Genomic DNA, 14881 nt, shown 5'->3' on the forward strand with positions numbered 1-14881 from the left:
GACTTGCTTACGTTTTACACTCACCTATATTGCCGAAAATGATTCCATTTTCTGTCGATGACACTTTCACATTGGCCTGAAAGATGACAGAGAATGTACAAATAGAAATCATTCAGTATGTCACTAAAACCAGAAAACAAAGCTCAGCAGAGAGATATTATTACGACTGAAAGTATCGAAAAAATACTGTGCTGGTTCAATCACTTAAGGCACAACTGTCGCTTAATACACATATTTGTAGTTGTAGAATCACATGGCAGTCCAAGTTATCAGCTGTAGAAGAATACTGACCTTGATGTTAGAGAAGTCGTTTGGTCCCAGCATTATAGGCTGTGGCTTTTCAACAAGTTTAAGGTCTCCTAAGATACGCAAGGTAAAATGCCAGTTAACACTGAGAAAAGCGGAATGCAAGTTGTAGACGCAAATTGTTTTTAAAAACGTGAGATCGCTGAAACATAGAACTTTCACCTCAATGAGGTGTAACAACCAGTTAATGATATCACCGGCCTCACTACTGAAGCAACATGTTTTATTCTCATTAAGCCAGGCAGGGTCAACTTTTTTTCGCCAACAACAGAACTTGTTTCCCAACTGCTTCATATTATTTCGTAATTTTGTTACCAAACTTAAATTGACAAGGTAATTGACCGCCGTTGTACTGTTTAACAACATTAAATTAACCTACAGCTACGCTAGATCAGGCCCATTATACAAACGTTCAACCATGCGCCAAGCTTATTGCAATTAGAGCGCTAAGCGCCATAAGCGGTGCTCTAGGAAATAAACAACCACACCTCCCCAGAGAGAGGTAATGTGCTGTGCGTTCAAGCTGCCGACAGCTTTCAAGAGACTTGCCCTTCCTTAAGGCTAATGGTCAACAAATCAGCTGTCTTACCAAGTGTGGCCAGCTCAAGTGTCACATTCTGCAGAGTATCTGAGGTCTGGTTGACAATCAACAAGTCTAACACGATATCGTACTGATTCACGTTCACATACGCCTCGGCATAGACTGGGTCAGAGAAACCTGTCAGCTGCGCCACCTGTAAAATAGCACGCATATCAGCATCTAAATTCTCATTACCAGCTTCTGTACATTTCTATAATTCTAACTGTTTCAGTCAAGTCCTTCATGCTCGTCACCAGTTCACTTGCTAGTGTCGCATCCGGCAAGGTAAAAAGGGGATGCCAGGAAAACAGTAGGAATAACCTAAACACAAACCCTAGGGGTTTAAACACAAACACAAGGGATTTAAACACAAACCCCAGGGGTTTAGGATGAAGGATCAGGTAGCAACTGACATATTTGGGGAGGAAACAACAGAACATCTTGAAGGGTTATTGCTATCCGAAAAGCTATAATGCGCGTTCAATTTTTTGTACTACGTACCTTGTTGAGTTTGGACCCAACCAGTTCATCTTCCTTCTTTCCAGCAGCACCAACCGCTTGAGACAAAGCTAACGCGAACTGATCCTGTAAATTAACAAAACCACAAAATGAATTCTTGAACAAAGCCCTTCATAAGAGCCGATCACAATGGAAAAGGAGACAAAACCAAAAGACGCCCACAAGAAGGGAAACAATACTCAAAGTGTATTTTGATTATTATCACCTCGGTAATTCCCGAATCAGACTTTGCCAACAGCTGCATGAACGGAATGGGATCATCCACTTGGATTGCCAGCGCCTTCTCTATATCAGCCTGTGAAGAAAATAACAAGCCTAGATTGACTTCAAATGGAAAACAAAACTCCTTCCCATTTCATGAACAAAAAAAAAAAAAAAGAAAAAAAAAAAAAATGACAGGTTCTGGAAGTTCACTAATTTAAAGTCTGGGCCAAACAAAAACAAAGAGCTGACATGAGTTTATAAACTTTCGCGCACTCTCGACGTCGTTCGTGAGCTCTCGTTGAATTTGAATCGACTTTTTATTCAGAGTTGTCAACAGTTTTTCTCTGGTTCGGCCCACGCTCACGAGTGAAGGTAACATAGATAAGACGTACCTTGTTCATTTTCTCTTCCTCTCCCCTCTTGTTGGCGTCCAGCATGGAAGACAAGGAATTGCGACACTCCACAGTGAAGATGTTCTTCATGAGGGGAACACGCTCTGCCACAACACGTACACACAGTGAGATGCGATCCACATCATCATCTGTAATAATCTGCAAAAAAAAAAAAAACCCAGCAACATTGGATACAGCGCTTCGTTTTTTTTGCACAAGGTCAGAGTGGAGGGCTTCAGGCCCTCCGACCATCTCTAAAGCACACACCTTCTTGGGTAGTCCGGACTTTCCGAGGTGCAAGATACTGGCCATGATGAGCATGCAGTTTGCACAAAACACCTGCAAGAATAAAAACAGGTAAAAAGGATAATAGAGTGAAATCAAACTGCAACATTTCACTGCTCTGACAAATGAGTGAAACCAAACCAGCTGCAGCCCGAATGAAGATACATGTACATGGACAATGTCGGTTAATGACAAGAAACAGGAAAAGTTGATGTAATGCTATCATAAACATACATTTTGTTTCTCCTTGTCTTCCTCCATGTCCAGATAACGCAAGGCAAGTTTGGCTAGTGTACAAGCAATGGCAGCTCCGACAAAGAATTCACCATCCAACAGATACTGGCGTAAAGGAGGCCTGTTGGACAACACACGACAAACAATTATACATCATCTAAATAAAATAATGGCATGAGCAGTCCAGAGATATAAACTGCACACTTTTTTGCTAACTGAGTACGCAGGTAAGAAATTAAAACTGACTTACTAGGGAAGAAAGCTACCTTTCACAAAAGAACAAAAGCAGTCAACAAGTTTACAGCCGTCCTACCCGAAAGAAAGAAAAATTGTAGTGATTTTTTTCTAACGGAGAGGGTAGCTTTAACACAGGCTATAAACAGTGGCCACCACTCATACATACTAGAGCGTTTACTTTCACGCACTTCAACGCGAATTCAGCATGCAGTCTAATAATAATAATAAATAAATAATACACCACAATGCGCGCGCCAGAAAAACAAACAAAAAAAAGATAAGGCAGACTTTGGTTTGACAGTTCACTGAGCGGTGCTGTACATTTGTATTCACCAGGATCTTACAACTGAAACAAATTGATGCACAAAAATTGATGTAACCTCTTTTCGTCATCCTTCTTCACCAGAGACGTGATCCCTGGGGTACTGAGGGCGCTCTGAGTGGCGTATGTCCCATCAGCTGTCACTAGACGCTGCCCTCCTGAACTTTGTGACGGAGTCTGCTCTGAACCTAAACAAAACAAAATTGCATACATGCAAAACTTGCCCAAACCTGAAGTCTAAGAATTCAAAATTGTAGATGGTAAACAAACCTACTGACAGTTCAATCTACATGTAGGTGGCAAAAGTCAATTAAATGTCTTTAAATAATAAAATTACAATATTTAGGGGGGAGGCCACATCAGCCTTAGCTGGTTTTCATGCAGGTCCTCCATCCTAGTCGACTTGGAATTTGGAGATGATGGTTTTTGTGCAGAGAGAAAAACTGGAGAATCCTGAGAAAAACCCTCGGAGCAAGGCAAGAATCAAGAACAACCCAGGCCAGACTCAAACTTGGGCAACATTGGTGGGAGGCGAGAGCTCTCACTACTGCGCCATCCCTACTATTAGATAATGCATGCAAATGCGTTACCCCACTAACTGTTACATGTTACCTTCAGGAACATCTCCTGCTGCTCTTCTCATTTCATCATCCACCATGGGCACCTAAAAAAACAGACATTCACAAATGTTTGTCACTTGTTCATGAGTCTAGCATGTGTTGATCAGATTCTACAATTCATAGTGAAAAAACAACTTTAAAGTCTCCCTGGCTGTTATCGTTGGACACCAGAGAGCTCATGCAAGCAAACCACAATGACCACGAGAGTGTCACCAAACAAAAGGTTAAATGACAAGAATAGTGCCTATGCACGTGCACTAGGTGTCCTGCGGGGCATGATAAGGAATGAGAGCCATGCATTATAAATCTTTGTGCATTTCTCAACTGTTCTCTGCAAAACAACATTGTAAAAGGGCTAAATTCTGGGTATTTTGGAGAACACGAACCAGGATGGCTAAATCTTTGGTATTTCCAATTCAAATTGAATGCAAGCATTACATACAATGTATTTTGCTTGAGCAAGATTTAGACTGACAGACGCACTGAACAGATCCAGCAAACTACCAAATACGACGTTAAAAGGAAAATTCAGTTTTTACAAGGCATCGTCCTAGCCATCACCATCCGTTGATAATAATATTGCTTAAGCTCCTACTACAGAGATAGACCACAAATATATCAAGTGATTAGGATCTTACATCTCCTAAACCCTTCTTGATCTCCTCTGTTACATCCAAGATGTCCTGCTTGCTGTTGGCATATTCTCCCATGATCCACAAGGCATGACGGTGAATCCTGTGATAGACACACAACAGAAGGTTTGAAAGAGCAAAACACTGTACTGAGATATTCAAATGTAAAACAAATATCACCTTTCAGGCTTTAGTGTCTCTTACATGAAAACAAGCCAGAGTGAAGATATTATAGAGCCTACTTCGTGTGAAAAAAGCACAAAACAAGCAAACAAAGCAACAACTGACTCAAACATGCTGCGAGGAGGTTTTGCATTCTGCCCGTAAACTTGAACCTAACTTGTTTAGCATTCCAACACAACGTACATGTAACCATCTTGGTTGAAATACCTCCCTCATCCAAGTAGTTTCATTTGTCAAGCATTCAGACAGAAGTGTAATACATGGAATATTTCAATGGCAGAGCCTGGTTACTCACTTGACAGTCTTGATAGAGTGGAAATTTTCCAACAACTTCTCCATGATAACAGGCTTCAACTGCTCAAAGCGCTGCACTGCCTCACGCACAAACACCAACACATCAAATGCTGCCTGTTCATTACTGTCACCCAAGAATTCCATCAGCTACACAGAGAAGAAAACTTATTTCAATTTTATTTTTAAAACTGTTTATCTTATGTTCTGCTTAAGAATAATGCAAGGTACTGTGGCAAACAATAAAATGATCTTACCAGTGGAACAATAGATACAGCAACATCAGGAAACTTGACACTGCATGTGTGTAGGGTTCGGACAAGCATCTATTGAGAGAATATGATAACCATGTAGTTAACAAGGTCTTGTACATGTCCAGTGGTGTGATGAGAACTGACGACGATGAGTAGTCCACAGATAACTAAACAATTACATGTCAGTCGTTTGTTTAGTGGTCCTGAAAGCTACATCTGTGGTAGAACTCTTTGAGAGCAAGCTCTCCTTCTACAAAGTTACACAATAACTTGTATTTTGTGTAGATTATCATGCATGTACATACCTGTCTGTATCCACCAATTTCCTCCTGCTCACTGTCATTGTGGGTTTTAGTTACTTCTTTCTTCAATACAGCTACAACCTGAAAGTTTATTTCACGTTACTTAGTACATGTAGCCTGAAAAGAAGATGCACGTTTAAGACAGGCTCATAAGCATGAGGTGCTTTGGCTATATTCAAATTTCTTGGGTCAGGTTTGTATTGTAATCCACACTTTGATTGTTTTTACAGATGAAGGTCTCTTGTATACCTCATGAATGTTCCGTGAAGTAACCAGATCAAGCACCAGTTGCAAGGTCTTCTTGCGCACTTCAAGGTCAGGAGACGAAAGGACACGGAGAATATCCATCACCAATTCCTATGTCAAACAAAAACAAAATAAGCCACAAGTTTACTATCGTAACAACTGTGACAGAATTCATACAGTGCGCACTTTTTGGTCACAAAAATTTAAGGACTTATCGTAGCATCCCATTTTTCAACGATGCATTATTACTACAAAGTCTGTGCATTTAACACTATTAATATCACAACAATTTTGGAACTTTCAAATACCAAATTCATCATATTTTGTATTCCGTATTGAAAGACTTTCCCTGTATCTCATAAAACATATCATAATTGAAAAACCAGACTGCTGAACAGACTCTGCAAGAATTATTTTCTTGATTGAAAATAAATTCAGACTGCACTAACCCTGAGAACTTTCTCATGACTTGGGTTGTCCTTTAGAGTGATCAACCTGTCCAATACAATCAGCTTCACATTGTTGTCACTCTCTTTAACAATCAACTCAATGTAACATGATGCTGCAGACTGTGGAAAAAAAGACAAACAATAGAATTATTAGACTATACAGCGAACATGAACAAGATCTGTACCCTGAAGATGACCTAGTGTTCAAAATGTTCGCTGTTTTTTACTTTTTAACATTTCAGAGGAGAAGGTCATTCAAGGACACTTACAATTATTTTGCATGATTGTGACAAATTCCATAAAGAGTATGAAGGAGTAAATTTCAAAATGAGAAGATTGTACAATGTATGTGATGTGCTAAAAGATAGATGTTATAATATTAAATACTAGGGGTTTATAATATAATACAGATGTACAGTAGATGAATATTGTTTCTTCATTGTACCATCAAAAGGCCATTAACCTAATTTAGCTAATCAGTTAAATTCTTGCAATTTTCAGTATGATTTACTATTACATGTATGATTACTGTTTTGTTACTGTATCTTTAGTTCCATAAATTTCCCAAGCATGCCTCCCAAAGGAATCACTGATTTTTTTTTCATTGCATTTCTTCTTTCTATCCATAAATTTGCATTAGATATGCTAAGTCCAGCCTACAAGAAACCCATGCTCCACTGAACAGCCCAGTAAGCTAGTGAGCAGACACTGCACATACCTTGACTGCTGTGGGTGCAGATGATAGAGTCACCAATGTACCGGCAGCTTCATAACGAACAGCAGGTGATGATGAATTTAACAAGTTGTAGATGCATCGGATGAAGCGCGACCTCTCAGCTGGGTTGGCATGGCACACCTGAACATAACCCAAGAGCTTAGTCTCAGTTTTGGACTAAATTATTTTGTACTTTACACAGATCTTGGAACACAAGAAGAAGTCATTCAGATTAGCTTTTCACAATATTACAAATTTTTGATTCCAAATTTTGTTTTAAATTCAGATAATAATATTTTCAACAAACCATTATTTTTTTAATAAATTACATATAATATATTTATCTTAATTCTGCCTTTAGTAGCAGTGTTCCAGAAAAGTGGGGAGGTTTCAGGTCAAAAACCCCACAAGGCCAGCTACATGACCCAACAAATTAATAGAAAATTCATAATGATTTGGTGGGAACAGGGGGAATTGACCTGTTGGAATTCCTTATTGACACCCTGGCTTAAAAGCATATCTGGAACCCTGTAATACACAAGTGGCTAAAATAAAACTAGCGGACAGTGCTGCAAAAGAAGTACTTGACTTAAATCGAGAGAAAGGTGTCGCAATCAGTATGGAACTCTTTGACATTACTTCATCCATGGGGCTGGAAGGTTTAATCAAAGCAACATAATGAATAAAATTCCAGCTCACGAGACATGCTGCACTAAGCTTATGCAACATGGAAATTTGTTTACATGTAGCTCTAAATGTAAATGAAACAAGGGTGAAGGTTCACGACCATTAACATGAAATATCAGTATTAATAAACGAAATAAAACTAGCCTTCATTTTATCTAAAACAAAATGTATAGTACCTTGTAGATGAGCTCAACAATAACCAACTGCAGTATGTCACCAAATGTGTTGACCTGATCTATACAGGTGCTCAGGTATTCCAGTGCTCGTTCCTAAGAAGAAAATTAACATCACAAATAAATACACAGCACTCCTGAGACAAGATACAACAACAAGAAACAGCTGTTACTGTAGAAGAAGGACACATAACAACAGCCTGGATGTGCTCCCCATTTCCACATTAGAGAGGTAATCTAGAGAGGTAATCACAAAAACCTTTTAACAAGAGACATCTGTTATTGTGAAGTAGTATCCTGTTGACGCATGCTAGCTTAAGGTCACTCTTTCCATTCTTTGTCAGTTTGGTTTGAAACCAAAATGTACACTGTATGTAGATCACCCATGTTTTATATTCATGATACAGTGTCTGTACTGCTTTTAGAGGCCTAGAAAGATTTATAGAACATTACCTGGTCAACATGGATGAGCATCATAAAAGCATTCCGTTTACAGGATGCATCTTGCTCTTGTTCAAGAAATGTGTGCACCAGTTCTGGGGCGTCAGGAATAAGGAAATCAAAGTTTCTGGAGAAACAGAAATATTCCTTGATTATATATTAATAGCTTTGAAAATCAAAAATAGAAACTATTAAGTAACACTATTTTGTATAAATCAGATGCAGTTTATAATTATGTACACTATACAAGGGGGTAGGAAGCCTGCATCTATGTACAGTATAAAACATTGATTGTCTCTCACTCATCATAAAATATAAGGTGCTTACCTGTAGATAGTGTAAATTGCCATCACAGCATTCCGCCGCACATATGAGTGGCGATGTTCCAAACAGTTTCTGATGGCTGGCATGAGAGGCTCCAATAACTCAGCTTCCTTTAAAATAAAAGACAAGTAAAACACATTTAATATGAACTTCTCCAGCACTAGAAAGGAACATGTAAAAACTCTAAAACTAAATGTACATGTACCATAAGAGGGTGCAGTACAAGTACACCTCAAAAGTCGTCTACAAATGAATATACATGTATGTACCTTGAGCTTGCAAAGAAATCTCAAAGTGGATCCCCTGATGTACTCATTGGGATGCTGAAGATCCTAAAATATTGATGGAAGCAAAAATAAAATTATACACATCTTCACATGTAATTGACTTGCCTGCAAGTGCACAACATTGTGACCATTTTACTAACCTGTATCTGCCCATGGAAGTTGGGCAGGAGTTTCAAGGAAATTGAAACATTTGTTGAGCATCTAACTTTTTACTACACAGCAAATTTGACATAAAAGAGCAACTCATAGGACAAACTACGTGTGTAGTGTATATATATGTATGCATGGGCATTAGTAGATTACACATACATCTTGCTTTATTATCAAGACTCTTACCTTCCTGTAAGCGTCACACACCAGAATCATCTCTTGCAGCAGTTTACCATCTTGCCCAGTCTTGGGAACAATTTCCCAGAAAATCAGAAGAAGCTTTTTGATTGTGTGATCATCCAGAGGCATGAGGAACTTGATAATCACCATCAGCAGGGACGGCATTTTTTCTCCATTTAAAATCTGCTGAATCACTCTCTTCAAAGCCTCAGTTTTGATTCGGAGGTCACCCTTTTCTAAAGAAAAACATGGAACATAAGGGTTTTTGGGAGTGATCATTTGCAAGGGAGAAGTCCCAGACCACCATCACAGTAAAAGAAAGCAAGAGAATGCAGTCTGATTGGTGTATCATACATGTACATGTAGGTCAGTAACTGTCAATCTACTGCATTGATGGATTCGCTTCAATTGTTAATTTCAGAACTACATGTATAATGCATGAAAAGCTGCATGTGTGCACCAAGGACCCACTATAAATTAACACAATGCAGCTCAGTAACCAATCAGATAATAACCCGATAAGTTATAAAACTGCTATCAATATGGGCCCTGTAATTTATTGTGTTTCATAGTTCATCTAAGTAGTGTGATTCTCTAGGTCAGGGGAAATGTAGCTGTAAAAAAACTGTAGTTGGCAACTCAGATTTTGGCAACCTGAGCAGAGTTAATCTTTGTCCATAGAAACTGATGGCCAGGTAAGCCATGATAGTATTCAATGTAAGAATATTCCACAAGTTTGTCAATAGCAATTGGTCAGTTCTAGTAGGTATTGCTTCATCTGTTGTTAGTCATATCGAGTCATTCTTTTGGAAGTCTCTCTGTTGGTTTTGTTTACATCGTTAATAAGTCATTTGTACATGTAGGGCTCCAGTAGTGGTTGATATCTGCTGGGACTGAGTATTTGTTCTAAGTTGGTGTACAAGCTTTCCAGAGTTAGTCTCTGAAAATAATTTCTATTATGGCTTTAGCACTGCGCAAAGTCCCACCGGCTTAAATATTACAATTAATATCTTTAGTTCGAGCTCATACATGTAGAATGACCAAGAAAAATATTTTCTCTTGTGGCCTGATCACCTTATTCAGAAACTATTTCTTTCAGTAACATGTTGTTGGCCTTGATGGATACGTTAATTTTAGTAGAAATGAACAAAATCCATCCCCAGCTATGCAGGCCAGTGGTTTGAAATTAATACCGTGCTTCAGTTCAGTGTGTGTCTTTAAATTTCGCATTATTTATAAGCTTATAATGTTCATTGACCTTGTCTCATTAGCAACTAGTTTTGTCAAAAGTCTTTTAGTGGCTCTATAGTATTTAGTCTCACCAATGTAAGTTTTCAAACACCATATTACATTATGCAAGATTCTTTTCTGAAAAGGTTATCGCTTAACATTAGCCCTGATTATGACATTTTACAACATCTGACAATAAAATGCAAAATTGAAGTTAGTTATACGCTTTATACATCGATTTTCGTGCGGATTTACCAAAAATTATTTATAGCGTAGGATAAACTTACCCAAATCTTCGGCGAGTTTTTGCTCGCTTAGTGCTTCCGAGTCACTAAGAACATTTATTAACGTGTAGCAAGGTAATTCTGCCGTAGACATATTGAAGATTGCCAGTTAAGGTTCCAGCAATCCCTTGAAAATAGCTACCGAAAACGACTTTCGGAACAAAGATGGCTCGATGGCTGGCTCAATCTACTGACGTGTCATAGATCAGCGGATTAGATACGAAAATTGCCATATGTGGTATACGAGTCGCTTAGTGTCACAAGTGACTTTTACAAACAGCTGCCCTAATATGTAAGGCGAGCTTATCACATATCTCTGAAGTTACCATAATGGCATAAAACACAAATATACAGCAGGAAGCTTGAAAATCTTTTTTGCCAGCCAACATTCGAAGAAGTTTCAGCAATCTCGTTCCCAGGTCTCTCATCTTCCCGTCCCTGATAACCTCCTGGAGCGGAAAGGGGGGAAGATGAGAGACCCTGGGAACGAGGTTGTTCGGCTGCTTTTTTCGAGGGAGAGGTGGCGGGGGGCGGCGGGAGGGGGGCGAGGGGCGAAGCTAATTTTATTGCGGCATGCCTAGGGATTTATTCTAGGTCAAATGCGTGAAATTTATGTGCCAGGATTTTTTTTTGACGATTTGGGCTGAAGATTTCCTACAGATCAGATTTTAATCCTAGACCCACCGACACTTGCCTGGTATCCCGGCTGGTGCCCCTATATGGCGCCGAGGGGAGAAGAAGAGATCATATGTACACTACTCCCGTGGACTACTACATGAGAAAAGCTTGGATAACGCCAAAGGTTCGTTATCTTCAACTACCGGCTTATAAGACGGTAAAAGAAATAGGACCCACGGCCTAACCAACATCCCCTATATACAAAAACTGACACAGTTATTTTTGCGGCGGCACTAGTCAGAAATTTTGAAAAATATTACCTTTAAAGAGGTACCAATATCCTCTTTTGTGGGCGTGGCTTGAATTGTTTCTTTTTTCCCCTAAGGGTCCCTAAGAGATACCAATTATATCACATGTGCGCGCTGGAATCGCGCATGCCGCTACTTCCAAGCTTCCCTTCTTCTGCTCTTACTCCGATTCAGGCTTGACGAGCTGCCACGGATTCCTATATTGGCCCCTCTAGAAACCTCCAGGGACTGAGCACCAGCATTTGACGTAAGGATTTCTGTGACCGTTTGGGTGACAAACGTGATCAGTCAGTAGTTTGACTCAGTTCACCCGGCTAACTCCCATATAGAAAGGATAGAGGTGCTCGTCTTGGTAACTCGATAACACCAATAACACCGATATAAACCCGATATCATCTTTGGTACTGAATCCTGGTTAAGTTCGAACATCGAAAGTAACGAAATATTTCCAAAGGGCTACAAAATTTTCAGAAAAGATCGCCCTGATGACTGCCACGGCGGAGGCGTTTTCCAGGCAGTGAAAAACGATATTATAGTAACACATCGTTCGGACCTGGACACCGACTGTGAAATTATTTGGACCCAATGTCAGCTAGCAAACAAGAAAACAAAATCATTGCTATTTGAATCATATAAAAATAACATCATTGTTTCTGGTGATTTTAATGCCCCTGATATTAGCTGGGATACTGAATATTCAAGTCAATCTCCTGCCTCTGACAGACTGTTAGAAATAATTGATGATCACGATCTGAGCCAACTTGTCAAAGAACCAACTAGAAGGGTCAGGAATACACAAAACATCTTAGATCTAATCCTCTCCAATAATTCCAACATCATTGAAAATATCAGCGTCGTCCCTGGTATTAGTGATCACGACATTGTGTTATTCACTGTGAACACTTCTTGCCGAAGAAAGAAAAATGTCAAACGCAAAATATACATTAGAAAGAAAGCTGACTCCAGTAGCGTTAAAGAAGAACTTACAAATCTATCACTTCATATGGATACACGGGGCTTTAATTCAATCGACGATAAATGGAGCTGTTTCGAAGACAACATCTACCGTATAATGAATTCTTGCATTCCCTCAAAGTAGTCTAGCTCAAGATATAATCTACCATGGTTCAATCATTCTTTGAAACGTCTAGCCAGGCGTAAACAAAGGCTCTACATTAAAGCAAAATCTTCTGGAGATCACAATGATTGGGAGGCATTCCGTGCAGCTAGAAGGCAAATGCATAAAAGGCTTACAGAAGCAAGGAATGCATATATTTCTGATTACCTAGGGGAAGCTATTGAAGAAAAACCTAAGCGATTCTGGTCCTATATTAAACAACTGAATAAAGAAGAGCTGGGGATTGCAGATTTCGAAATAAATGGCTCCATAATCAGCGATAACAAATCAAAGGCTGACTTGTTAAACAATCAATTCTCAAGTGTGTTTACTCAGGAAGACTTACCAAACTTCCCTGATATTGGATACGACTGAATACCAGCTATTGATAGTCTGTCTATCACCATAAATGGAGTTGCAAAACAGTTATCGCTATTGAAGACAAATAAAGCTTTTGGACCTGATGCCATCCCACCGTGGCTTCTAAAAGAATATACAGCTGAGATTGCTCCTATCCTAACTAATATCTTCCAAGATTCTATCGATAGTGGAACCGTACCTAGTAGATGGAAATCGGCAAATGTATGTGGTATCTTTAAAAAAGGGAAAAAGTCTGATCCTTCAAACTAGACCTATATCTCTAACCTGCATAGCATCGAAAATCCTCGAACACATTGTACATAGCCACGTAATGAAACATTTTGAACATTATAACATACTAACAGATCGTCAGGATGGCTTCAGATCAAAAAGATCTACAGAACTTCAACTAATACTCACTATTCATGACATTGCAAGTTCTCTACAACAAAACAAATCTATTCATGCTGCTGTGTTAGATTTTTCTAAAGCCTTCGATAAAGTCCCACACCAACGCTTACTAATGAAGCTGGAGCGTTACGGTATCCATGGTAACCTCGTCCTGGATGGAATCCTTTCTCACTAAGAGGGTTCAAACTGTCATCTGTGAGGGTGCAACATCTACCTCCTCCCCAGTGACTTCGGGTGTACCACAAGGGTCAGTATTAGGCCCGCTGTTGTTCCTAACATACATCAACGATTTGCCAAACGGTCTAACCTCCACAGTCAAGCTGTTTGCCGATGACACCCTTTTGTACGGAGTGGTGGTTGAAGACTCAGATTGCGAAAATCTCCAAGACGACCTCAATAAACTAGAAACCTGGCAACATGAATGCAATTTAACACTTCTAAATGCAAAATCATCTGCATTTCAAATAAGCAAAGCCCTCCTCAACGGTCATATTTTTTCTGTGGGTCCAAACTTGAGCAAGTAGACTCTGCATCGTACCTAGGAATTACTGTTAACAGTAAATTAAAGTGGTCTGAACATATCTAATCTATCTCAAGCAAGGCGAATAAATCCTTGGGGTTGATCAAGAGAAATCTCTGGAATTGCCCCAGAAAAGTACGTGAAACGGCCTATACCAGTATCTTTCGACCCAAATTGGAGTACGCAAGTGCCTCGAGGGATCCACATTACAAAAGCGATATTTCAACCCTAGAGAGAGTTCAAAGGAAAGCTGCTCGTTTTTGCCTTCAAAACTTCAACAAAACAGCGAGTGTGACAGACTTGTTGTCTGATTTGAAGTGGGACATATTAGAAACAAGACGAAACAGAAGAACACTTAATACCAAACAGTGAAAAAAGAACACGCAACAGCCATGCTTTTAAATATAGGATGCCAAAAGTATCTAAGGACGTTTTTAAGTTTTTTTTTTTTTCCTAGATCAATAACAGAGTGGAACTCACTGCCCGCCGACTTAATAAATTGCAAGTTATTATCTGATTTTAAGTTAAATTTAGGGAAGTATGTGAAATAAGTAAAGTAAATTGTAACTAGGAATTAATATTTATTTATCGTGTTATTTTGACACATTTACTTTTATCTAACTTTTGCATATATATATATATATATATATATATATATATATATATATATATATTCTATTTTAGTTCTTATGTACAGTTGATGTGATGTCTTCCAAGATTTTATCAACTTAATAAATGTAGATGTAGATGTAGAACTCTTCTGGTGTTCAGCCTCAAAAGGTTCACAGCAGAGGCTTTTGCGGTACCATTTAGCGTCTTTAGCCGAAAAAAAATGACGGGAGATTATGTCATGTTTTAGAATTGTTAATTTTGTGATCGACTCTGGGAGGAGGGGACCCCCTTGTATGCAGCTTATGGGCTATATAATAGTTACGCAACGCTTTCGAGTGGTATACCGCCAAATATACACCGGCTCTCCTGTATTCTGAATGGCTGTATTTTCTGCATGGTGTAAGTAGG

At 39.1% G+C, this 14881-nt stretch overlaps 1 protein-coding gene across 1 annotated transcript in view; it reads right to left on the bottom strand.

Moving 5' to 3' along the window:
- LOC110045027 (coatomer subunit beta-like) overlaps window positions 1-10731 on the bottom strand; it is a 13351-nt gene extending 2620 nt beyond the window's left edge. The window contains exons 1-23 of the mRNA XM_020750616.2: window positions 10531-10731; window positions 9020-9249; window positions 8666-8728; window positions 8400-8506; window positions 8085-8199; window positions 7635-7727; window positions 6775-6912; window positions 6057-6176; window positions 5611-5718; window positions 5365-5442; window positions 5063-5131; window positions 4810-4955; window positions 4338-4434; window positions 3692-3743; window positions 3138-3267; window positions 2521-2641; window positions 2269-2340; window positions 2002-2160; window positions 1611-1700; window positions 1388-1471; window positions 896-1040; window positions 292-359; window positions 25-76 (exon numbers count right to left, since the gene is read on the bottom strand). Of these exons, the coding sequence (XP_020606275.2) occupies window positions 25-76; window positions 292-359; window positions 896-1040; window positions 1388-1471; window positions 1611-1700; window positions 2002-2160; window positions 2269-2340; window positions 2521-2641; window positions 3138-3267; window positions 3692-3743; window positions 4338-4434; window positions 4810-4955; window positions 5063-5131; window positions 5365-5442; window positions 5611-5718; window positions 6057-6176; window positions 6775-6912; window positions 7635-7727; window positions 8085-8199; window positions 8400-8506; window positions 8666-8728; window positions 9020-9249; window positions 10531-10621 (2428 nt within the window). The 5' untranslated portion in view covers window positions 10622-10731. The remainder of the gene's footprint in view (window positions 1-24; window positions 77-291; window positions 360-895; window positions 1041-1387; window positions 1472-1610; window positions 1701-2001; window positions 2161-2268; window positions 2341-2520; window positions 2642-3137; window positions 3268-3691; window positions 3744-4337; window positions 4435-4809; window positions 4956-5062; window positions 5132-5364; window positions 5443-5610; window positions 5719-6056; window positions 6177-6774; window positions 6913-7634; window positions 7728-8084; window positions 8200-8399; window positions 8507-8665; window positions 8729-9019; window positions 9250-10530) is intronic.
- Window positions 10732-14881: the final 4150 nt, after the last annotated feature.

This window comes from Orbicella faveolata, unplaced genomic scaffold (assembly GCF_042242905.1).
Source record: "Orbicella faveolata isolate gen_17 unplaced genomic scaffold, um_ofav_v1 contig_1, whole genome shotgun sequence".
In the NCBI taxonomy this organism is placed as follows: domain Eukaryota; kingdom Metazoa; phylum Cnidaria; class Anthozoa; order Scleractinia; family Merulinidae; genus Orbicella; species Orbicella faveolata.